Source organism: Dromaius novaehollandiae, chromosome 1, assembly GCF_036370855.1.
Source record: "Dromaius novaehollandiae isolate bDroNov1 chromosome 1, bDroNov1.hap1, whole genome shotgun sequence".
Classification (NCBI taxonomy): Eukaryota; Metazoa; Chordata; class Aves; order Casuariiformes; family Dromaiidae; genus Dromaius; species Dromaius novaehollandiae.
This window is the reverse complement of record NC_088098.1, coordinates 52,054,650-52,078,654: the sequence shown is the minus strand read 5'-3', so window position 1 is coordinate 52,078,654 and position 24,005 is coordinate 52,054,650. Positions and strand designations below refer to the sequence as shown.

The 24,005-nt window shown below is 49.2% G+C and overlaps 2 protein-coding genes across 3 annotated transcripts; both read right to left on the bottom strand.

Moving 5' to 3' along the window:
* Positions 1-671: 671 nt before the first annotated feature.
* On the bottom strand, positions 672-10,520 carry TOB2 (transducer of ERBB2, 2). 2 transcript variants are annotated; one of them, XM_026101456.2, is made up of 2 exons: positions 10,168-10,520; positions 672-5,178 (listed from the first exon to the last, which is right to left on the bottom strand). In XM_026101456.2, the coding sequence occupies exon 2, from the start codon at positions 5,090-5,092 to the stop codon at positions 4,070-4,072; it is 1,023 nt and encodes a 340-aa protein (XP_025957241.1). In that variant the 5' UTR covers positions 5,093-5,178; positions 10,168-10,520; the 3' UTR covers positions 672-4,069. The 2 variants fall into 2 exon arrangements, with proteins under 2 accessions (XP_025957241.1, XP_064367960.1); XM_064511890.1 differs by lacking the exon at positions 10,168-10,520 and adding an exon at positions 5,450-6,695.
* Positions 10,521-16,537: 6,017 nt separating this feature from the next.
* Positions 16,538-23,953, bottom strand: PHF5A (PHD finger protein 5A). The gene is made up of 4 exons (XM_026101441.2): positions 23,727-23,953; positions 22,015-22,038; positions 20,385-20,551; positions 16,538-17,220 (listed from the first exon to the last, which is right to left on the bottom strand). Exons 1-4 carry the CDS (start codon positions 23,776-23,778, stop codon positions 17,131-17,133), a joined length of 333 nt encoding a protein of 110 aa, XP_025957226.1. The 5' UTR covers positions 23,779-23,953; the 3' UTR covers positions 16,538-17,130.
* Between the last annotated feature and the right edge of the window lie 52 nt (positions 23,954-24,005).

Genomic DNA, 24,005 nt, shown 5'->3' with positions numbered 1-24,005 from the left:
GGAGGGGGGGCGGGAAGAGGGGAAAGGGGAAAGAAAACACAAACAGCACCTCCTCCACAGCAACCACTGCTTGTGAAGGCTTTGTCTACACCTAACCAGGTTTGGTCAAAGGGAACCAGGTAACCATCCCAGCTTAACCACGCAGAAGCTGGCAAGCTGCTTGATTTGGGACGAGATGCTGCAGGTAGCCTGCTGTTTTAGGAACTCTGGTGTTGCTCTGTTGAAGGCCCCTGAGGCACCAGAAGCTAAAGGTGAAGTTTCATGTTCCCTCCTCTTCCCCGCCCGCCCCTGGGAAGGAAAGCCAGTTCTCAGCCTCACTCCAGGGAGCTGAATCACAGCTTTGACCGTGGAAGGCAAGGCAGACCGCCTTTTTCCTATGCCACCCGCTATTCTCGGCAGCAGGAGAGGTCACAAAGACAGCTGCTCTCGCTGTCTCGCACAGCGCCCCGGCACCACTGGGCTATTCCCAACACACTGAAACCGTCACCAAGCACGAGCACACTACGAACCAGTGATTTCATGTGAAAGAGGAAGGCACCAAGCACTGGTTCATCTAAAGGCAGGCTGGGAAGGAAGCCTGGTCCCTCTTCTCCAGCACCACTGCCTACTCTCAGGGAGAGGCACCACCGAGGTGTTCTCTCCCCACCGAGCACACAACACATGACAACCAATTATTATATCATGCTTTTAATACAAACTTAAAAAAATCTGGAACAATAGAAACTGTACAGATTTGATCAACCTTTTTGTTTTTGTTTTTAACTAAATCTCTAGACACACCAATGTCCCGTTCCAAAATATTGCACAACATTCTGAATACAAAACTCTGATTGTATTCCTCCTTCGCTAAAGAAAAAAAAGAAAGAAAAAAGACAGCAACCCCCCGGTTCCCACTCTCAGTAGCCCCCTTCTTGGAAAGAAACCCAAGCAGAGCACACACAGAAACCCTCCACTCAAAGACAAACAGACTTCTGTCCTCTTTCACTCATTCTCTCCACAAGACGACTGTCGATTCACTCCTCAGAGAGGGCTGGGAGGGAAAGGAGGGAGGCTGAGTGGGGAGAAAGGAATCTTCACTGCTTCTTTTTTTTTTAAAGTTTTTTTCCTGAAAAAATATTTTTCTCTCCTCTTTTTAAGAAAAAATCTTGAAAAGAAAAAAATTACAATTTTTTTACGTTAGAAATATACATATATTATATATACCTCTTACATTTTACAAATGTAGCAAATTATTCAATACAAACGGACATCAACAAAAAGAACACAAACCCATAAAAAATAAAAGTTAAAAAAAAATTCTCTCTTCTCTTCCTAAGAAACAAGGTAAATTAGTGCAGGTTTTAAAAAATAAAATTGAAGCTGAACGCCTACATCCAAGACTAGAAAAGACCCTAAAAGGCCGTTAGTTTCCATTGCTGCCTGATGCTGGAGGAACGTTTCTGAAGCACGCTTTTTTCCTTTAAGATACAAAGAGGTTGGTCCCTCCCCTTTTCCTCCTTCCACACACACTATTTTTAAAGCAGGTATAATACGTGTGGCAGGGCAAAGCGGCATCAAAGCTTCACACACATAAGCAGGTGGTTGGGGGCATCCCACCTCTCCCCTCCCTTCCTACGCCTGAGGAGGGCACGCAGTCCCATGGCAGCGGTTCACAGAAGGCTTTGCCAGAAGATGTGGGAACAGTGGAAGAAACGGAGGCGGCTGAGCCAGGATGCCAGCTGGGACCCCATGATTGCGGGCTGAGCGCTCCTCGGGCCAGTGTGGCAAGCTGGCTGGCCGTCAGCAGCATACTCCTGGGGAGGAAGGATGGGGTGGCAGTGGTAACACTGGTAAGGGGGTTAATGAGAGAGGAAAAAAAGAAAAGAAAAAATCAGCTCAGCCATTCCTGGGCAGCTTGTCCTAGCCTGGAAACCTGCAGGGTTGAGGCTGCAGATGCCAGTTCGAGGGAAGTGACCTGGGCTCCACTCTCCTCACCCACCCACCGTGTTGGTCATAGCTTAACAGCAGCAAGCAGCCTGCTTGGGAACGGAGGCTGGGCACAAGGTTGGGACCATTCCTCTTCCAGTCACCCAGCGAGGGAAAGGGGTGTGCTGGAAATTCTCCCTAATGAGATATGGGTAGTGGCAGTCTCCCTGGGACATCCCATCTCCCCTGCAAAGGCTCACTGGCAACACAAGTACAAGAGGGCTGGAGTGCCTCTATCTCAGCTTGAGGGAAGGCAGAGGGAAAAGCATGAGTTCAAGCCCATCTCCCCTGAAACAGGGACATCTGGAAAGAGCTTACTAGTTCTCAACAGCTACAGCAGAAGCAGGTTTCAGAAGGTGCTCCAGAGACATGCTTAAAAGAAAACCAAACCCACACACCTGGGAGGCAGCAGAAAGATTTTTTTTTTTTTTTTGGAAACAAAACTACCTGGAGCCTCATCTCCGTCTCATTTCTCTTTGCACTCTTCTTTACTCTCACAACAGCCTCCAAGGAGACCTCCTTCCCACCTAGGGAGCCACCAGCCCTGCCTGGCAAAAAGAGGCCCTCCACACCTCCCCCTGAAGGTGGGATTCGGGCTCCCTGGCACAGAAGTGACCTAGCTGAAAAGCCATTACTGCCCCGCTGCAGCGCATCGGCCTTGGGAAAAGCTGCAGGGGCGCTGCCAGATTCTGGCCCTCTTGCTGTAGGTTCACACGTGGGGACACGCGCTCAGCTTCAGAGCGTCCATCCCTGCTCTGCAGTAAGCCTGCCACTGTCTGCACCGACATGATCTGGCTGGAATGACGAATTTACACTAGGCGCTTCCCTTCTGCACCAGATCAGCCATCTCCTCCCACTCCTCCAGAAGGGCTGAGGAGGGGATTCAGTCAGATTTATTCCTAACTGAAAGCACAAACCTTTAGGCTATCATTCAAGAGAGCAGCTTCAATAATATAGTCCTTTCTCTTCTCCAAAAGCAGTGCTGCCTCTCTAACTAAAAAGAAAGGAATTCCCTCTCAAAGATTAAAAAGATTAATTCACAGCAGGGAATGAGGACACAGACCTAGGAGATTGCCCCAAGTGACCGTCAGTGGATGCTGCCCTTGCTGGTGGGGAGAAAGTACACAAAGTGGGGGCAGGATCCAAGTGCAGCTGCCTGGCTCAGCACCACCTCCCACACACAGCAGGGACATGTGTAGTGTTTTTACACCACAGGGTTGTCATCTGAACCAACCAGCTGGCCCGAAGAGGCCATGAAAAGGCCCCTTTGCTCACACGCAGAAGGGGATTATAACCAGTCACTTAGTTCAAAGTGCCGTTCTTCTGCAGCTTCCCTCCATGGCTGGAAGTGCAGATGAGGAAGGGAGCAGGAAGAAGCCATTTCACAGTAATGCTCTGGCCTCCCTGCTATTTGCTGGGAGACAGTAAAGAAGAGTTAGTGCTTTTTCAGCACACAAACAGAACAGCTGATGCCAGCCTGGTCTGGAGAGCTTCGAGTAACAACAGCACAGCAGTTCTAGCCTGTGGGCACAGTAGATGCTCTCCGTCTACACTCAGAACGCAGAGCCGTAACAGAAAAGCAAGCCCACTCACCCATTTCTGGCTAGCACACAAGAAAAGCATGCACCTCCGCCAACACTGACTCATCCTCTCCCTGTCCCTCCCCCAGCCTCCAGCAAGGCAGTAGGTGTCTGGGGACACAGCCCAGAACAAAGCCATCTCTACCCCCAGGTAGAAGAATCAAGTGTCCAGTGCTGGGGAGGGTGCAGGGAGACAGGAGCATCATGACCTATGTTTGCACCATTCCTGGGGTGGGGCAGGGGAAAGGTGAACACAAACCAAAAAACCCAAGACTCATTAAAGGAGTAAAAAAGTTAGTAGGAAAAAAGCACAGGGACTGAGTTAAAAAACAAGTCAGTGCTTCAGAAGCGTGGCCAGCACAGCGCAACAACACTGGGCTCTCTCTTTTTCCAAGAAGCTATATTTATAAGATTTGAATATTTTCTGTATATTTCTATTTTTCTTTTCTCTCCCTCTTTTTTTTTTTTAGTTCTTGTTTCCCACCCCCCTCCCTCCCCACCCCAAATACTCTCCTTCCTTGTGTTCAGTTGGCCAGGACAACAGGCTGGAACGACTGGCTGGGATACTGCATGGCATTCAGGTTGTAGCTGAGTCCTTCCACAAAGGGAGACTTCTCCAAAAAGAGGCTGTTGGTGCTGCCACCGAAGACCTGAGCCATATCAAAGGTACCACCGGTACCAGTGTTGAACTGCGATGCCGGTGGGATGTTGCTAGCCTGGCTCTCACTGGCAACACCATCGAAGAACAGGCTACTGGCTCCTGGTGACCCACCGCTGTAAACGAACTCCTTGGCATTGGGGGAGAGCTGCGACTGCGGGGCTTGGCTCCCAGCGCTCCCGATGAAGTTCAGAGAGTGCATAGACAGAGAGAGGCCCTTGTGCTTCAGCAGGTTGTTAGTGGGAGACCTGACCATCCTCGGCTGCTGCGCAGCACCTGCTCCGCCACCGCCTCCTCCAGCTCCTCCACCCTTCTTCATCTTGGTAGAGCCGAACTTTGTGGCAGCAAACGTGGCAGTGGTGAAAGTGATGGGCTGGGCAGAGCGAGGGATGAAGGTGGGGCTAGGCGACTGGCCAAAGGAGGGGGATGGAGAGTTGGACAGCGAGTTGTCCTGGCTGCCAATGGGGACGAACACCTGGGCATCGGGGTTGAAGCTGCTCTTGATTTCTTTGTCCAGCTCTGCTGCGCTGCAGCCCTCGCTGTCATCCAGGTACAAGACCTTAACGGAGCCCTTCTCACCAATCTGGTAGGAAACCTCAAAAGGATCGATCCAGACACTCAGCTCTTCTGGCACATTGGCACGCACATCCTCCACGGCCAGCCCACTCCGCTTGGCCGCCAGCTCCACCACCGGATCCACAGTCTCCCCTATATGGACACAGCGATAGCCAGATCCCTTCAGAGGCTTCTCTGGGTACCAGTGACCCTCATATTTCTTCTTCAGCAGGCGCTCTAGCTCCTCACCAAACAGGTCTGCCCGCCTCCGAGGAAGCTTGTTGTACAGGTATGAGATGATGAAGTTAAGAGCAACTTTGATCTCCAGATGCATACTCCCTTCACAGCAAGCAAGTCAGGGCAGTGTATTAAAAGAGACAGAGTGACAAACACATAGACAAGATTTGGCTCCAAGCAGACCTAGGAAAAGAGAGGAAAAAATATGGATAAAGACAAGAAAATGCAACAATTCTTAGCCTGTTGAAGTGAACAGTTACGCTTCTTCATTAACAAAAGTGGAAGGAAACATTCGTACAAACACTACCAAGTAGTGATGCCGACTAGGAGAGTCGCCCCAAATCTACTGGCCCTCAAGACACAAAAGTGCTGGTGAGGAACAGTCTCCCTTGTCCTGTCCAGAAGGAACAGGGCATAGCTACTATCTCCACACAGGCATGTGCATTATACCTACCTTGCTGCCAAGTACCGTTGCTGAAATGAAGCAGGCCAGCTGTCTGCTCTGGTAGAGCTATTTCAGTATATCTGTCTCTCTACGCTTCAGCACTCGGCTGCTTCTGGTGCGGTTCACCTGCACCAGCCTCTCTAGAACATAAATGCACCACCTGGAAAACCCCGTGACTCGCTCAGGAGCCTGTGCAGAGACCCACTCGTGCTCCGGACAGCAGGGCTAGCCTCCCCACCAAGAGGCTGGGTGGTCCTGTGGAGTACTGTGTCCTGCTGGCACAAGCACAGAAGGGACAAGAAGGAACAACGGAGGGAGCTGCGCCACCAGCTGCTATGCCGTGTTTGCTATCCCCTTGACTGGCAGGCACATACCTTATTAAGCATAGCCAGTGGACACTCTGCCTAGCTACAAGCCTAAAATCCCATTTTAATTCAGTTCATTGAGGGGGGTGGAGGGGGGCACGGTGACACAGGGTCACAAAACACACACGTGCCAACAACCTGTCCAGTACAGTTCATATCACTTATCCCTGAACAGAGGGAAGATGAGCTCTGGCAGGATCAGGTACCTACTTAATAAAAACTTAAACTGCTTGCCAAAAACTGAAGTAATCCTCCTTCCCTCCCTCCCTAACAAGGAAGTCTCTGAAATTGAGAGAAGCCACAAAAGCATAATGTGAAACCACAACACTCCACTCTCCCATTATATAAAGATTTGCAAACAATATTTGTCTGTGTACAACCTCCCCCAGGTAGGTCAGCACTGTGCTCTGTCACCCATCCAAAGAAAATGAATCCCACAGATATTTTAAGAGGAAACACACTTCCATTAGCCTACACACCTCTCCAGGGGGAAGCAGAATATCCAGTTTTTAATTGGCAGCTTAGTCAGGAGCTGTTCACTCTTCAATTGCCCTCATCTTGCTCAAGCAAACACACTGTGTTCAACTGTCTTCCTAAAATGGGCTTCAGAGATGCTCTCATGGAGCAGTCAGGCCAATGTTTGTATCATGTGCCAATTATTTGGGGGTGGGGATGGAGTACAAACATAAGGTGTCAGCCTTCCCCTGAAAAAAACAGGAATCACAGCGGCACCACCAAGCCTCCATGCCAGCCCAGGTCAGAAGGAGGAAGAAGAACTGACCAGGCTTGTTTGCTTGGCCTAGTTTAGTGGAGAAAAAGGAGTAAATAAGCAGACTAAAACAAAACAAAAACCAACAAACACCCACTCTCAAGTATTTTGAGGCTTCATTAAAAAAAAAAAAAAAAAAAAAAAAAAAAAAAAAAAAGGAGGGAGCTGGATTTTTTTTTTTTAAATGTGCTAGTCAGAGTTCAAAAAGGCTTATTTTTAGGATTATAGTAACCAAAAGCAAACCCCACACCTTAAGTCAGCTACAAAAAGACCAGTTCTGGAAGGAATCCCTTTCAGGTTTAACTTGGTAACAAGAAAAACACAGGATTAAGAGGATGGAAAAGAGAAAAGGAAGTCTTGCCTTTTAAAACCTGGTTTAAGGAATTACTGAACTACAACAAGCTTCGTCAGGTCACCAAGAGTTGACAAAGTTCAAATAAGAACAGATTAACAAAGAAGAAATGAACAACCAAACTTTTTCCAGAGAGCAAGGAGAGCCATTTTCAGATGGCACGAGTCTCAGTCCTGAGACAAAGCCTTTTCCAGAGGAAATGGCACCAAACCCCTGAAACAGCACATGTGAATATTAACAAGAGCTTAAACAGCCCACACTACCTCAAGAAGGGATTACATGAAACTCTGTTGCTCCTTTGACTCCGAGACATCTGACAAAGAGGACAGCTTGGGATTTCGGCAAATTAAACAGGAAAAGACTAATCAGTTTGTAAAATCTTTTAATATTTTGGGGTCTAGGTTAGAATTTATCACATGAGATTAAGAGATCATAAGTTACAGCCTGGAAATTGAGCAAAAGATCAAAATTTGTTACCACCCTATATGCAACACAGATGCCTCAGCACCCCTTGGCAATGCCACATCCTAAACAACAGAGTAGCGCCTTCTGCTGAAGACAGCAGGGAGGAGATGCAGTAATACATTTTAGCTCCCCCCTTTTTTCTTTCATAAATAAAAAATGCTCCCCCTTTCTAAAAGCAGAATAATCTTCACTATGAAAAAGATGAGTTAATTAAGCTAGTAATACCAGTAACTGCCAAGGTAGCCACATATAGCTGATGCTTGCAGAACTCTGAAGAAGTCAGAGACACCACCTCAGGTTGTTGACACAGTAAAATGGGCTCCAGGAGGACCTCTTAATCCTTTTCTTCTGCACCAAAATGGTAATTACGAAGTATTTGAAGGAACACAGCTTCCAAGACAACAGGCAACTAAGTATCAACTCTAAAATGTATTCTGACAAGTCTGCCAAGAAAGCAAGCCTTGCCCACACTGCCTTTATTTCCAAAGCAAAAGCTTACTCTGTGGTGGGCAGAGCACAGAAGCACCAGCATTACAAGAGCAATGTTCCTCTACAGGCATGCTCTGCCAAAAAAAAATTGTAAGCTACCTCTGATTTCCCTCTTTTATCAGCGTGTTTTAAAGGACATGGGCCAAATAATTTACATCAGACAAGAGCAAACAGTAGGAGAATGCTCTCTTCTCCTCACTGTGTAAGCAGAAGAAGTGACCTTGTGAGTAAGCCTTCAAACTTTTAAGAGGAAAATTTTCCTCTAAGACCAGGCTCACTATAGTGTCACCACGGTTAGTGGCGCACAGCGACATTTAAAGTGACTTTAGAAGTATGCAGCCCAAATAATCTCCCATGTTCAACCGCAGGCCACACCCTACCAAAACAACAGCTTCTTTCCAGGCTTCCCCTCTCATCCCACAGGCAGCAAAGGCGCTAATCGGATTAATTACGGCTCCCCCCAAGGGCAAGCGGCCCTGCACCCCACCACCCCTCTGGACGGCCTCGTCCCAGGCACCGAGCCAGGCTCCCCCCTCAGCCCGTGGAGCCAGGGCACCTCGCTCCCGCCCCACGCCGTGGGGAGGAGGAAGGCGGGCACCACGGAGGGGGCTGTGCCCCCCCGTCGCCGCCCACCTCCTGGGCAGAGCAGCCATTTCTGGTCACCCAGCCAGAGGCGCTCCCGGCCCCCTTCACGCCTCCCGCCGCGCGGCACCCTGGGAGTTGTAGTCCGCGCCCCCCCCCCCGCCCCGCTGCCGCGCCGAGCCCCGTGACCTACTTCGCCCTCGAACTACACCTCCCGGCGTGCCCCGCGCCCGCCCGCCCCGGCGCTTGCTCGGTGGGGCACGGCACAAAATTTTCCACGGCACATGCGCTCTGCGGCGCTTCCCTCCCCGGCAGTTGCCCAACGCGAGAAACACACCCCGCCGCCCATCATTTGGGATCGCCGGGCGGCCTCTCCCCCCCCTTCCCCTTCCTACGTGCGCGAGCGATTTGTCTCCCTTCCCCACCCTCTTTTTAGGGGACGGAGAGGCAGGTCCCTTCCTCCCTCTCCCCCGGGCCTGCAGCCCGCACCCGGGGCGGGACACGGACACACTCCCCGAGCCGGGCAGCGCCACCGAGGGCGACAAGGAGCCGGAGTCCAAAATAGCCTCTGCCTCCTTCCCCTCCCCCAGCACAGCCGCTTCTCTCCTTTACTTATCCCCATCCCCCTGTTAGGGGATGCGGGAAGCGGACCCGCAGGATCACAAACACCGTCCCCAAAAGAGGCCCGTCGTGATCCGGGCGGAAAGCGCCCCTCAAGGGCAAGCTCCCGGCCCCACACACCCACCAGGCCGCCCCCTCCTGCTCCCCCCGCACCCCCGAGGCCGGGAGGAGGATCCGGGCCAGGCAGGAATGGGGGGGGGGGGGGGGGCGGCGGCGGCGCGGGCCAGGCACCAAGCTGCTTCTTCTTCCAGCCACCCCACGGCGGCAACCTCGGCCTGACCTTCTGCTGGGGAGCCAGTGACAGTCCCGTTCCCCCCCCCCGCCGGGGCGGGCGTGCCCGTGAAGGGCACCGAGGCCGGGCCCCCTCCGCAGAGGAAGCCGGGCCCTCGGGCCGCCCCCTTTCCCCAGCACCCAGAGAGGCACCCCGGCCGGGTCGGGGGGCCCGGGGTGCCCCCTCGGCAAGCCGCGGCGGTTGTGCCCCCCCCGGGGGGGGGGGCTGGGGGAGGGGTCAGGGCGGGGAGACCATTTCTGCCCATCCGAGGCCTGCGGGACCCCCGCGCCCGGCGAGAGGCGGCGGCGCCTTTGTTGCCGTGGGGTTTCGGCCCCGGCGTCAGAGGGGGCCGGGAAGGGGGGGAGAAGGCTGGGGGGCGGCGGCGGCGGCAGCCCCAGACCGAACCGCGGTAACCTGTCACCGCCCCCACCAGGCCGCGCTTTCCCTTTTGTGGGGCTGATCCGCAACCCGCTGTAAAACCTGGCTCCTCTCACCAGATTAGGGGGTATGGGGAGGCAAAACGGGAGGAAAAAAAAAAAGAAAAAGATTGGGGGATTAAAAAAAATGGGAGAAAGACCGAACAAAATGGTGAACTCGGGCACTGCGAAGCGTCACGGACCCGATGACTTTCACCCCCCCTTGAAAGCTCATTAATTCTCCCCCCCCAGGCCGCCAGCTATAGAAACGCTCCAAAGAAAGAAAAATACCCCCACAGCGGGGCGGGAAGGGGGGGCGGCAGTACCCCCCCCCCACCGCACCGCCCTCCCAGCGCCGAGCTCACAAAGGGGGCGCGGGCCCCCCGGCCCCACTCACCTCTCCCTCGGCTCCAGGGCCGGCGGCTCCTCGCAGCTCTGTGCCGGGGGCGGCTGCGTGCGGGTCTCTGCCCCGGTCCGTCCCTCCCTCTCGTTATCCCCGGCTCTCGCGCGGGGGTGGGTGGGCGTGCGCGCGTGGGGAGGGGGTGCTTCGTTCCCGGTGGCGGCAGCGCGGGCCGGAGGGTGCCGTGAGACGCCCCGCGAGGTGCCGGTGTCGGTGCCGCCTGCCCTGCCCAGCTCCGCCTCGCCCCGCCGGCCCGGAGCCGCCCGCGCCCTAGCCTCAAGTGAGCCAACTCACGGCAAACTTTCACCCTTAGCAACCCCGCGCACGGATCCGCGCTCCCCGCCCAGCGTGATGCGGCCCGCGAAGGGCGGGCCGGGACTACTTTCCCCACCCCTCGCCGCCCATTAACCCCGCCGCGCCGCGCCGCGCGGGGGGGCTCCCCCCCTCTTTATTTCTCCCTCCCCCCCATTACTTTTCTTTTTTTGTTGTTTTTTCCCCCCTTTCTCCGTGCTGGGCCCGGTCCCGGTGCAGCAGCTGCAGCGGGGGATGCTACAGAGCGTCCCCCGCGGTGGGTTTCGCACCTCGGCATTAGTGCCAGGGGAAGGACCCTCGGCCTGGGAGCGGGGAGGGAAGGAGGGGGCAGAGGGGATTTAAAAGGGATCAGACAGCCAGGTTGGACTGACCTGAGGATTTCCCCAAGCTGCTTATCGGCAGGCCTGGGGGGGGCGGGGGGGGCAGAGCAAGATAATCGGAGAGGGGAGAAAAGGCACACGCCAAGGGCCAGCAGCAAGCGGGTTGGGGACAGCCTGGCTGTGCCGGACCCCTGGCTTGGCCTACAAAACGGACCTCAGGGCAGAGGGGAGGTTGTCTGAGGTATATGGTATTAGAGAAAGCCAGGAGGAGTCTTCAAAAAGTTATGCGCCAGGACTCCCCAATCCTGCTGATTGTGTGGACAAGAGGTTCCTCAGGCGAGGCCTGGGGAGCTGCGTGACCGCTTTCGCGTGAGAAGGGCAACGCCAGCTGGCTCCCTTGGGTGCAAACTCCTCTGGGGCCGCCAGGCGTTTTGGCAGACGCTCCTCGGCACAGGGCAGCAGGGGCAGTTGGGGCACACGGGGCTCCTGGGCCCTAGCTCCTCAAGAGGAAACAGACGGGGAATGCAAAATCGAGGCCCAGCAAGTGTTGCCCTCGCTGCTGGAGCCCATGCCAGAGAGGAGAGCAGGACGGCCACAGCCACCCCTCCCGCCCAGCACCCCCCGAGGCGTGGAGGATACTTGGGCTCTCCGCTGGGGCCGCGCCGCCCGGCGCGCAGCCCGCGGACTACTTAGCCGCCGCGCGCCTGTGCACCGCCGCCGCCAGCGTAGGGCCGGCCCGGCCGCGGTAGAGGCGAGGGACCCGCAAGGTGCGCGAGTGGAGCCTGTGCTAAAAATAACTGCGGCGTGTTAGCAACAGCCTCCCTATTGGCTGGCCGGGCCCGGCGGCGCCCGCGGATTGGTGCGCTGCCGCAGCCAGTGAGCTGGAGGGGGTGTGTGCGGAAGGGACGCCCCGGCCGCGGCGCGGGGGCTGCTGGGACTTGTAGTTCCCGGCGCTCCCATGGGCTCCGCAGACTTTACCGTGGGGCCTGGCTTGGCCATCTCTTCCCTTCTGGCACGGGCAGCAGCAGATTATTTTAAGGTTTTATCCGAGTTAGAAAGGTAGAGCTTGCCCTGTGTAAATGCAAGATAAGCAATTATGTAAGCTGGCACCACAGCTGGTGCAACTTCAGCTGTAAATGCCATCCCAGGGAAAGACACGGCTGTGGAAAGCGGTCGCCCTGGTTGCCATCCAGATTCTTTATCTGGCTTCTGCTTTTCACATTGCAGGTGAATCACGGGTATTTACCCTTCCCCAAAGAGTCCGACACCACTGAGAAGAGTCTTTGCTGCAACATTAGCAAGCTGAAGTTATTATTAATGTACTGTGAAATGCATTTTTTTTCTGCAAATACAAAAGGGCAAGTCAACAAACGCTAAGGAATTAAAAACGTGCCTGCTTGCTTCGGGGTATGACGTGATATCCAGGTGTGGCAAGAAAGAAAGAGGTCCCATAAAGTAGCAATGCCCAGTGAAGCATGTTACAGGGGTTATTGTGTTTTCCTCGCATAGGATATAACCACACATTGTTTTAGGGCACCAGTTGCATGGACTGACACCTTGCAAAAGGCTCTCAAGGCATATGCGCTCCTGTTAAGACAGGAGTGGGATAAAGCTCCAGACGTGTAACTGGCACCAGCAACGCTGCTCCCAGGCCCTCCCAGCCATCTTTCAGACAATTTTCCTCAGAGGCAACACAAATAGACCATGGAGGGGAGAAGTAGCCTCGTAGGGCCACACAGCACCAGTGCGGCCGCTGTCACAGTGGGGGGAGCTTGCCTGGCCGAGGGCTGGGCCCCTGAAATCCTCCCCGTTCTGAAGAATTCCCAAGAAAATCATACTGAGGAGTCTCATTTAATCGTGTAATTGGATCCTCTCAATATACAGAGGTATGTTCAAATGCTAAACTTACCTCCCGTTTTCAAAAGAGACAGAGACCACAAATGCCTCCCGAGCTGCTCCGTGTCCCTCTGGTTAAATAATTCTCCATAGCAACCCCCCCCCCCCAAACAAAAAGTATACAGTTCCTCCCTTGCCCTTTCCCCAGAAAGATCCTCTGGGATCCCTTTCTGGGATTTGTTTACACTCCCTCACTTGGGAAGCTTTACCTTAGGTACTGCCTTTGCCATTCAACTGGCCTTCTTTTGAACCCAGTCAAGGCTGTGCAGTAAGAAATCTATTTATATTGTCCTTTCTAGACACAGTGCTATAGCAGCCACTGTTGCTCATCTTTTCACTAGTTAGAAAGAAAACACTTTAAAAGATTTTTTTTTCCTTGAGGGGAAGGGGGGGGGGGAAAGAACAGGAAGATTTATGAGAGCTATTATGAGCAGCATTATTTTCATCGCTTCTAGTTTAAAATGAATATCGTTATAAGAGAATGCCTTTTTTTCTAATGCTCCCTTGCTTTGCTGGAAACAAAATCATGCTGTCAGCCAAAGATCAGGAAATTAAAATGACAGCACTATTTTTAGCATCATTAAGAAAAAAAGGCAATTACATTTCTAAAATTCTATTGTTGTTTTAATAAGGTGTTACTAAGAGGGTGTTGCGTGTTAGACCTCTTTAAAATACTTGTGTCTTGACCATGTTCCTTTAATTATCCAGTTGCACTTGTACACATGCACACAGAGGAATTCTGACATAGTATCCGCTCCTGCATTCTCGACCATTTGGCTATTACGTCAAAGCAAAGCTCCTGAATCACATGCACACGGACAGGGCAGGAATCTCCAAGCCACCAGGCTAGAGCTAGTTCTGCTCGGTTATTTAATGCCAAGGAAGGGCATTATAATTCAGTCGGGTTATAATTGAGCATAATTAACACTCCCATAGCCTGAATACACTTTACATTCAAGTCACATGACAACCTCAAGGAAATGAAAAATTCTTTCCTGCTATAGAAACAGGCAAACAACATCTCCAGCTGATCCCCATAATGAGAAAATAACAGCTCCTGTGAAGATAAGGTTTCAGAAGCAGGATTTCATCTACACAACTCCCCCAGGGAAAGCTCACGGGCAAACTCAAGACATTTACCTACCTTCAGTTTTTTAAAAGGGTATTGCTTCAGGCTCAAGGGCTTTGTCAAGGCAAGGTCTACGTGATTCAGTGGACTGGAGGTGTGTTGCTGAGCTATTTGCTGAGCTTGCTGGTAAGTTATCACGCCGTGGCAGGTAGTTGCTCTGAAGGGGCGTGCAACAGGGAACGTCTATGTTTCAGAATCCAGGGATACCTTGTTAGTACTGGCAACAAAGAGCCAGTTACTTAATAGGCCAAGAGGCCTCATGTTTTTTTTCCTCAGTGTAAACATACTTATTGCATAACATCCTTCTGATATAAAGGAAACTAACCAATAACTCTGTTTAGAAAAGTAACAGCAGGAAAACACATTTAGCTCCACATAATTAGGATTTGCAGCCAGCACCATGGGGGTTCAGCCACTACAGACATGCAGCGAGCGTCCCTCCCACCCCTCCTTGCAGCTGCCATACAAGTGTTTCACAGCACACATCCAGGGAGCCCCTGAGTCAGGCTACTTAAGACTCCTTTCTGCCGTCTGATGAGGCCCTTCCAGAGCTTGGCAGACAGACAGTAGCAGGACATTTGTTGTCCCACTTTTCCCCAGGGAAGCTTGCCCTTTTAGTATGTGTTTTAGTCTCCATTACTGTCAGAAAATCTCTTTCTACTGGATCAGTGCTATTTCAGTGAGTTTAATTTTATCTCTATTTACATTTAAAATATTCTACTTTTCTAGGGACCTTGGCTGGATTTGATATGTTGGTGAACACAAATCATTACTGCACCAACTGTATCCATTACCCGTGTCTGAATTAGCAGCTTTAGGGCAATGTCCCATCCATGCTCTAAAGGTAGCAGAAGGGCAGTGGTGTTGAACTGATCCGAGCACCAGCAGCATTTGGCATTCTCCCCAGTGCTGTCTGAGCAAACAAGGCAAAAGGAAAAAAGCCTATTCCCCCCCCCCTCTCTCCACCTGCCCAGTGACTCAGAACAACTAGAAATGGCAGCTTAACTCTCACTGCTGCCAGAATGCAGACCAATACACCCAGCAGTCAGAGAGTGAGGGTACCAGCAGTGCCAAGAAAATAAGTATGATCAGCTCTTTTTTTCAGGGGAGAGGGATGGGAAACTCTCATCTCTATGGCAACCCCTGCTTGGCTGATCCTGCTAAATGTTCAGAAACAAGGGCTGCTCTAAAATTAGATCCTCTAGGAGTCGAGTTCCTACACCAGGGGCAGTAACTCCAAGAGACAAAAAAAAAAAAAAAAAAAAAAAAAGCAAACTTTGTCTGCCCTCTGCATTCACAGAACAACTTTCATTATTTTAGAAACTTCCAAGAAAGATAGATATGTACAAACCTGCATTACCAGTGTGATAATCCGGGTGGCCTGGCTGAGAGCAAGTGATAAATTCTGGATGAAGTGATAAAGTTGCAAGTACAAAAAAAAAAATCTGCATGTCATGGGCTGCTTCTAAAGAAATACAGAATTTAACACAGCTGACAATTGGTCATGACACAAGCTTCCCAGTCAGGATCAAGAGCCAACTGCTTATTCAGGTGAAATACTTTGAGACAGTGGGTTTGCTAGAAAAGAAAACCAGTTTGCTCTTAATGTGTTGGCAAATGGCATCCACACATGTAGTAAAAATTAACCAAAAGCTGAGTAAGGAAACAAAGGTGAGCGAAGGGAAGACACATACTCTCAGGACCACAAAAAGCTTGGAAGAAGAGAACTCGTACAATAGCCGAGGGGAGGGGAAGAAGGTGTTGATATAGCTGTAAGGACAAGTCACAGCTAGAGCCAGCTGAGCTGCAGCAGAAAGAAGTGACTCTTAAGGGAAGGATGATTGTATCTTGTCTGCTTGTTTCTTGTTTTCACTCTTACCTGAAACTGTTAAATGTTAAAGCTGGAACACCTACATGGCAGGAGCCTGCAGAAGAAGCATTTAAGCCAGAGAGGTTTGAGGAGTCAGTACCAGCCTCGGGGGAACAACTGAAATCCTGAAAGGGGGATAATACAGGCTCTGTACCCCAAGACTGTGTAAAGGGAATTCTGTTATTCTAGCACATGGACTCTGGTCAGAGTATGAAGGCTTTAGATACATGGGGCATGCTGAGCTAGGCCTTTCATTTAACCACCTGGGAAGCACACTCACTAGTAGAGACCTCAGTTATGCTTCTGCATGTAAGGCACCCGTTCACAGGCCTCTGCTGAGCAAACAGACTGCTTTTAGCCTGTACTAGTATTTGACAAAAAGGCAGGCTCTGGTTTTCAGCATGCATACAACTAATAGCCTAGAACACAATAGTTGGTTTCCAGTTACAGCAGGGAAGGCTTTAACTTATTCACAAGAACAGGATAGTGAGTCAAATAGCTTACTAGGTTTTAGAAAGGGATTGGATGTTTGCATGGTGAAACAACATCCACAGCCGTATTAGCTAGGATAAGGGTTACAAGCTCAGCGATCCTCATGCTACAGGACAAAATGATCAGTCGCTAGGATCACACGCACACAAAAGCAATAGCCATTCCCTGAAGCTCCTTGCAGCAAGGTCGCATGGCCATAAGCAGACCCTGTCAGAAACCAGATAACCCATTGTGCAGTTCTAGCTGGACTAATCCTGTGTGTCCCCAGAAAGCTCCAGAGAAGCTAGGAACAGAATGAACCAGAGAGAAATCCTTCTGTTATTAAAAAACAAACAAAAAACCACAAAAAAACAAAGTAAAAGCTTTATTGGTGTGCATTCTACAAAAACAGTTACATACATGGCCTTGGATTAATCTGTCAAAGAAAACACAGAACAGCTGTGGTGTGCCTAGGAAGGCACCAGCCATCAGCAGTGCTAGGTTCCCTACAAAACAGGGCAGCATGAAAATATCGGGGGGGGGGGGTTGGACACATGGGACAGGCACTCTGTTCTTCAGTAGCGGTATGTGGGGAGATTTCTACCAACTGAGAAGGGGGCTGGTAAGAACAGATGCAGGGTGTTCCCTACACCAGAAAGGACTCCTGGCTTTTACTGAGCTGGCCTCCTCCACTTGCCCACCAGGATTTTTATAGCGGGCTGGAGCAGGTACTAGCAAAGCTTCTGAAAAGCTAAAAGATAGCAAGCCTCATTTGCTCTTACTGATACTCAGCTCTAATCAAGTTCCCCACTCAGTCTGTTACTTCTCCAACCCCAAGTATACTACTGAATTTGTATTGTTTCAGAAAAATAATCAACTGGTTTTCAATAACAGCAAAGTCCAGAGATGTTCCAAGACCCTCTCGCCAACCCAACAGCAGGTGCAGCCACGTACAGGTAGAATCACCTCTTCTTGAAGCCGTACTTTTTCCTTTCATAGAAGAGATCTGTCTTGGAACTGCCCAGGTTGACAATCTTGGGACAACCATCTCGCTGGAATTGAAGAAAAGAAGAGGTAAGACATGGACAAACAAAACAATACTATCACACACAACACAGTTTCAGCAGGTTCCCAATTCCCTCTCCCTGCCCTGGCATTAATGCTCATCTCAGACACCTGGGTAGGCAAACTGCCCTCCAACTCTCCTGGCTACTACCAGCAAGAGAGTGGAAAGAGAAGAGCATGGACACCTTTTTAACATTACTCTAGCACATATTCTTCCTCAGGATGAAGATGGAAAACAGCTTGTATTACATCAGCAGTTTAATGAGGATGTTCAGTGCCTCAAGACTGGATTTTTTTCTAAATTAGGATGCATAGGATTTACAGGGACCAGAAGAATAAGCTTTCCCATCGTTAGCCAAAAAGAATCTTGTTGCTTTAGAAGTCATCAAGCCATTCTTGTGTTTATAGACCCCTTCTCAGCTGTGACAGCAGAACTGAATCTCAGATTTCCTGCATTCTGGATGGATTACTGCAGAGGCTATGGTCATCTTGGGGGAGAACTGTTATTCGCTGCAGCTACATGGAGAAGTTCTTGTACCTCAGCTCCAGCAGCTGGTGAGACAGACAGCCACAAGAGGAGTAAAAGGGATGGACAGGTGTAGTTGCAAACAACTGAATACAAATCAGATATTTGCCTCTCTGTATACCAGTGGGCCACCTGATGGTGAAATGCTGAGGCTGGCAATGGCAGCTGTGCTGTGCTGAGGGGCCCAGCAGGCAGAGAAGCACACGTCCTTGACTGTTGTGCAAGCCCAAGTGGATTAGATTTACAAAGTCTCTGGGCAGATGTCAGCCACTGTGAAAACTGCACCTAAGCTGCCCCACCAATACCTGCAGCTGTGCAGGAGAAGCAACCTGGTGGGGAGGGTCTGCATGGCAGAAATAACAGGAGAGGGGAAAAAGAAATCACTCCTTTCCCATATGCCTGCCACAAGCCATCATCTCATGATTTGCTTTTGAACCTCAGTAGCAGGACTCTTCCAAGTCTTCCCTCCCACAACCCAGAGAGTCTGTGACAAACTTGACAGGTTTATTGCAGGGCTCTGTTCATTCTTCCACCTCCTCAGAAGGTAGCACATAAGCATGCTCCTGTCCCCAAGAAAGGATTACTTTCTGCAATTCACAGCTGTCCCAGATAACAAGGCAGGACCCACACACAGAATTTGAGCTGAAACAATACCTCCTTCCTCCCTCCATCAGTGCAAACCAAGATAAACCAGGCCCTTTCTTTGTGCCCAACAGCATTCCACTTCATCCATTTTGCTTTCTTGCTCCATTATCCATTTCGGTTTGTCTGAGAATGAAGGAAAATCAACTGCTCTGACTCAAACCATGGAGTGTTAGAACTTCAGATACAGAGCTCTGTCCATCTGCTTTTCTCGTTCATATCAGCACCAACTACCACAATTGTGACATGTACTACACTTAACTTTCTCACTCTGGGCGTCCTAAAGTTGCACCAGCACTTGTCAACTCTGCACGTCGATCCTGTCAAGCCTGCTATTTCAGATCTGCAACTTCACATCTGCAACAGTCCCCAACATTTGAGTTTGGCGGTACAGAAAAACTGTCTTCACCCACAGCAGCCTTCATCCAGTTGTCAAAATACCTCAGTTCTGACTTGTCATTCCCTTGCTGTTTCAGCTCTAGATTTTCTACAATCCTGCCTTGCAGAGCAACTGGCTATTTCAGATCTGAACCAGACGTAAGCTACAGGAGAGCTTAGATTATGAAAAATACCTGCACAGAATCAATATGAATTAGTAAAAATAAAACAAAATCTCATGTCTCATCAAGTCAGGTGTCTTGGTTCCAAAGGTAAATTAATGAAACCATCTACTGTTTCTCAGTAAACTAATGAAACCATTTACTGTTTCTCATAGCATTTCTAAAGTAAGAGGCAGCACCACCATCACAGCACTTATACCCAAATACATCATTTAGATATTAAGACAGATTATGGTTGTCAGATCTTATGACTAAATTAAGACTGGGCCTGTCCCTGTCCTGAATTTAGCTGGAGGCCTCTAGAGAAAATATAGGTGCTGCAGAAAATTAAACCAGCAACTCAGTCAGCTGAACTTGTTCCTCTAAATCAATCAGAACCATTCTGTCAGCATGTTCTCTACCGACATTAGGGTGTGCTGGAGATGTTATTTGCAAAAGAGAAGGCTGTCTCAGTCATCGGGGCTTATTAAAGCCAAAAAAACCCCCAGTCCTTAATAGACACTCTGACAGCCATTAGATCCATATTCAGGGGATATTCCAACAGTTGTTAAGCACTAAGTTCTTGCTTCTTCTTAAAGTCTTTTTGCTACTTCATTTGCAGGTGACATTCTTCACATCCTGCATTCACTGTGATGGGTATTAGCAAACACAGAAGCAGAGGGGAACAGCTGCCTCACTTTAGATGCATGGTGACTATCTTTATCTTTCGGCATGGCAAGATTAAACAGTACTGACTACAGAAATATAGGATCATTACACCAAAAAGTGTTGGCAGAAAAAGAAATGTCTACAATATAGGCTCTTCCACATAAGAATAAAAAAAAATTAATAGCCCAGTGAAATTACACAGGAAATTCTAAACTTGCAAAAGACAATTAATGGAGCAAGGACACAGGACACCAAAATTAACTTTATTTCCTATTCCAAAGGAAAACATCATTTGTGATTTGGTAGGCCTTACAGTACCACACATGTCCTTGGTCAGTGGCTGATCACAGACTTTTAGTTACAAGCTGCTCCTACCAAAACATTAGCCTTCGCAGAGTCTGAAATATCTTTGACCCTGATAAAACAGACTGTGAGATTGAGTAAGATAACTTAATGCAGTAACAAGCAGTGTGCGGAGGAAGTGAACCACAAATATGCAGTGTATAGTACTGACAGACCCTGTGGGATGAAAGGCACAAGAGAATTAGGGCACTGCTTGCTAGGCTATCTCAAAATGCTTTACAAAGATAGGGAACGACCAACAGGGGAAGAAAGGTACAAGGTAGTGAAAACCAGTGGCAGGATTAGTAGCAGAACCCAAGTGTCCCATGTCTCAAAGCTTATTTATCTCACTAGCTCCAAGCCCCTTTAAAGATAAGCATGGCTATTAAATAAAGACATAACCAGTTCAATAGGAGACCAAATGACAACTTACATCTTTTTCCTGGATGGTACATTCCTTGCAGTAGTAGGCATCAGATACTCCTGGACCTCCACAAATCACACAGCGTCCTTGATACGAACCATAGTTACACTCATCACATATGCGCACAAGAGTGCAGGGCCGCACGTACGAATCACAGATCACACATTTGCCATCACCTGAAAGTACAGCACAGTCTTTGTTTACAGAATGTCCTTTTCTACACTTCCACATAGAAGAAGAATAGCTTCCAAGTCAAAGAACTTGCTTATACACTCAAAGATAATTCAACGGAATTGAGTAAATCTATTTTACAAGCACAGGAGCCCCTCTGTACTTGCATGCTGACTTCAGTATTGCAGGCTACTGGCCCTTGTTCCTCTTTTTTAGATCTTGCATTGGCAATCAGAGAGGAAAGATAAAGTTACATCTCCTGTGATTAACCAACACCTGCTTATATCATAACATTACTTTTACTATATAGCTTTTCCTTATGTTTTCACTTGTTAAAAAACAAACGAACAAACAAACAAAAAAAAAAAACAAAAAAAAACCCCCACGCAGAACTGACAGGACCAGTGTCTTTCCCTACACAGAAGCAGCAGTGTAAGCTTCTCCTACAGCACCCAATCAACAAGAGTCTGAAGTTAGTGTCCTCAAAGCAATGAGATAAGAATTTGTACCTGTGGTCTTTTTAATCCTTCATCTGTGAGAAGGCCAAGGAAAGTGCAAACTGGCATAAACATCAACAGCAACTTTCGTAAAGTGGCTTTCTCACAAGGAACTGAGTGAAACTCAAGTACTCATATCATACAGCCAGTCATCAGATGCCAGTGACAGTCTCTGCTGTCCTGGACCTTATCCAAAACACTGACCTAGAGATGAAAGGCTTCATATCCTATTACCAGTTCCCAAGCCATCTAATCCTAACTCCCACAAACAGCTCATCTAACCTGCTCTTAAATCTCCATCATGACAGCCCTCAACTACTACTAAGGGGTACTACCGTTCAACTGCTGAATTGCTCTTGAAAACAATTCCTTTGCCTCAGACAAAGTTTCTCCCCTCTTTGCTTATTTTCGTATTATTTTTGAGTCCCAAACTAGTCATCTGGTTTGCCCCTACAAGAATCTAATGCCCAAGCAAACTCTTTCCTCTCTTCTACAGTGGAAAACTGCATTTGATTCTGTTGTTCTTAATCTGCTCTAACTCCAGATGGCTTTGCTTTCCATTTCTTATGCTCCTGGATTCTGATAGGAACCTCTATGAAAGCATGAAGAAGTCAGATTCTGAAAAATGCCTGTTTTCTTCCTGCTTTGAAATGATCAGGCTGATCATTTTGCATTACAAACAGGTTACAAGGAACCAATCAAGAAGTCATTACAACCTCAGCAACTTAAAATGTCAACAGTACATACACTAGAATAGCACACATTTGTGTGACAATCTATTTGAGCACTTATCTTTACAAATATTCATTGATTTATACTTGCAACAGAAAAATAACTCTTCCCATCTCAGAGTGGTTTGTCCAAGCTCCTGTCGGAAGTTAGTGGTAAAGCAAAAATAGCATCCAATCCCCAAATTCAAACTGCATCCTCTAATCACACACCAATGTCCTCAAGCACAAAGCTATACTTACATTTTTCACACAGTCTTCCAATTGCTGTAAGATGAAAAAGAAAAAAATTATTTGGGGAGGAAATACAAATAAAAGACAAATTAATACAGAACTGATGTAAAGTCCATTTTATTTCAGGCACTGAACAGTCTTTTAAAAGCAAAACATAAAAACAGTGTAAATACAGACATGTTTATGATAAATAATATCTCACATTTGCTAAGATCAAAGGTTAGATTCACTGTCCATGCTCAATGACTCCCTTCATATTGACAGTAAAAAACTATACTAATTATTCCATTTTAAACATATCCAACATACCTGACCACAAGAAATCCTACACACAAGTTCTGGCCTTTCTACTGGTAATATTGAGATTTAGATCATGTTTAAGAGAGGGAAAAATAAGCATTCATTTGATTTAAGAATGCCCATATATTTTGTTCACTTCAGAACACAAAGCTAATTAAATGCATCTTAAAAGTCTTATCACTTGTCTGGGAAACTCGCAACAGTGTTATTAACTTTAATAAAGGCCAAAAATATCAAGTTCCAAAGAGTTGTAAGTCCACGTGCTTACTCTAACAAAGATGATGTGCAACTTCAGTTGAAGTTTGAGGAGTCAAGGGATTCCTCAGGCTGGAAAATGACTCTTCAATAGAGACAGACCTTTAGCTGCACTAACTGTTCTAAAAAGAGATTGCCTAAGAACAGTGTATCCTTATATTTGTGCTTACAATTTTATCTCAGAAAACACACGTCAAACTTACTCTCATAAGGAAGAAAAAAAATTTTGAAAGAGTAAGCTTCACTTCTAATTCTGGATCTGAGTATCTTTAAGTAAGATTTAGCAGGGCAAATTCTGGCCCAAATGACAACAATAAAATCCATTATCTGTATACAGGTATAAACCAGAACACAATTTTATCTTGCAACTAGAAAGAAGCTCCCAGTCCTGGCTGAAGTCTCAGCTTCATTCTCCAGGCGGCACTGACCTGGCCAACACAACAGGATTAAAGAGCATCAACATGATATTTTTGTCAACAGAACTAGCAACTTCATCTGTCTTTCCAGTAAGACACGGAGAATAAGAGGCAATTATTATGTATGCATTAAAGTAATTCAGCTGTATTTAAAGGGGACCAGAGGCACCCGCACTTCACAGGCAGCTCTTACAGCAAAGCATCTAGGAGGATAAGATTACAGCAAGGAGACTTCATGTCCCACATATATCAAGAGGTCGGCCCATCTGCATCTTTATTTCCTGAACACCAATCCCTTACAAAGCCACTTCTCCCACTAAAAGAAAAAAACTCAAAAACAGGGCAGATTTAAAGAAAAAAAAAGTTGCAGTCTGAAAACCGCCGCCTCTGGGCTTTGCGAGGAGCTCCCAGCACCTCGCCCGGAGACACCAACTCCCCCGTGAGCGCCTGACACCGCACGCAAACCAGGGGCCCGCGAGGCGCCGAGGCGGAGGCCGGGGAGCGTCCCGCCAGCCCCAGGGCCGCTCCGCCTCCCCCCTGGGGCCCGGAGCCCGCGCGCCGCGCGCACAACGGGCCGCCATGGCCCGCGTAGAGTCGGGGAAGTGGCGCCCGCTTCGCCCCTCCCCCGCGCCAGGCCTAACGGCCACCCGCGCGCGCCTAACGGCCGGCAACCGTCGCGCGCGCCACCTCCTCCTCCTGAGGGCGGAGGAGGAGAGACGGCTCAGGCTGGGGGACGCCTCGAGGACTCACCCACGCCCGCCTGCTTGCGGCAGAAGATCAGGTCCGGGTGGTGCTTGGCCATGGCGACGCGGCACCTCACGCAGCGCTGCCGCCACCGGGGGAACCTTTCACCTCTGACCGCGCTCCTCTCACCACCCCTTCGGTCCTGGCAGGGGTGAGGCGGCCTCCCGATAAAACGGCGTCGCAAAGAGAAACGTTGAGGCGCGCTCGCGAGGCCGCGTTGTAAAGCAAACCGACTGGGCGGATTCGCTCCGTGGTTTCCCCTCCTGCGCGACGGAGCCCCTCAGG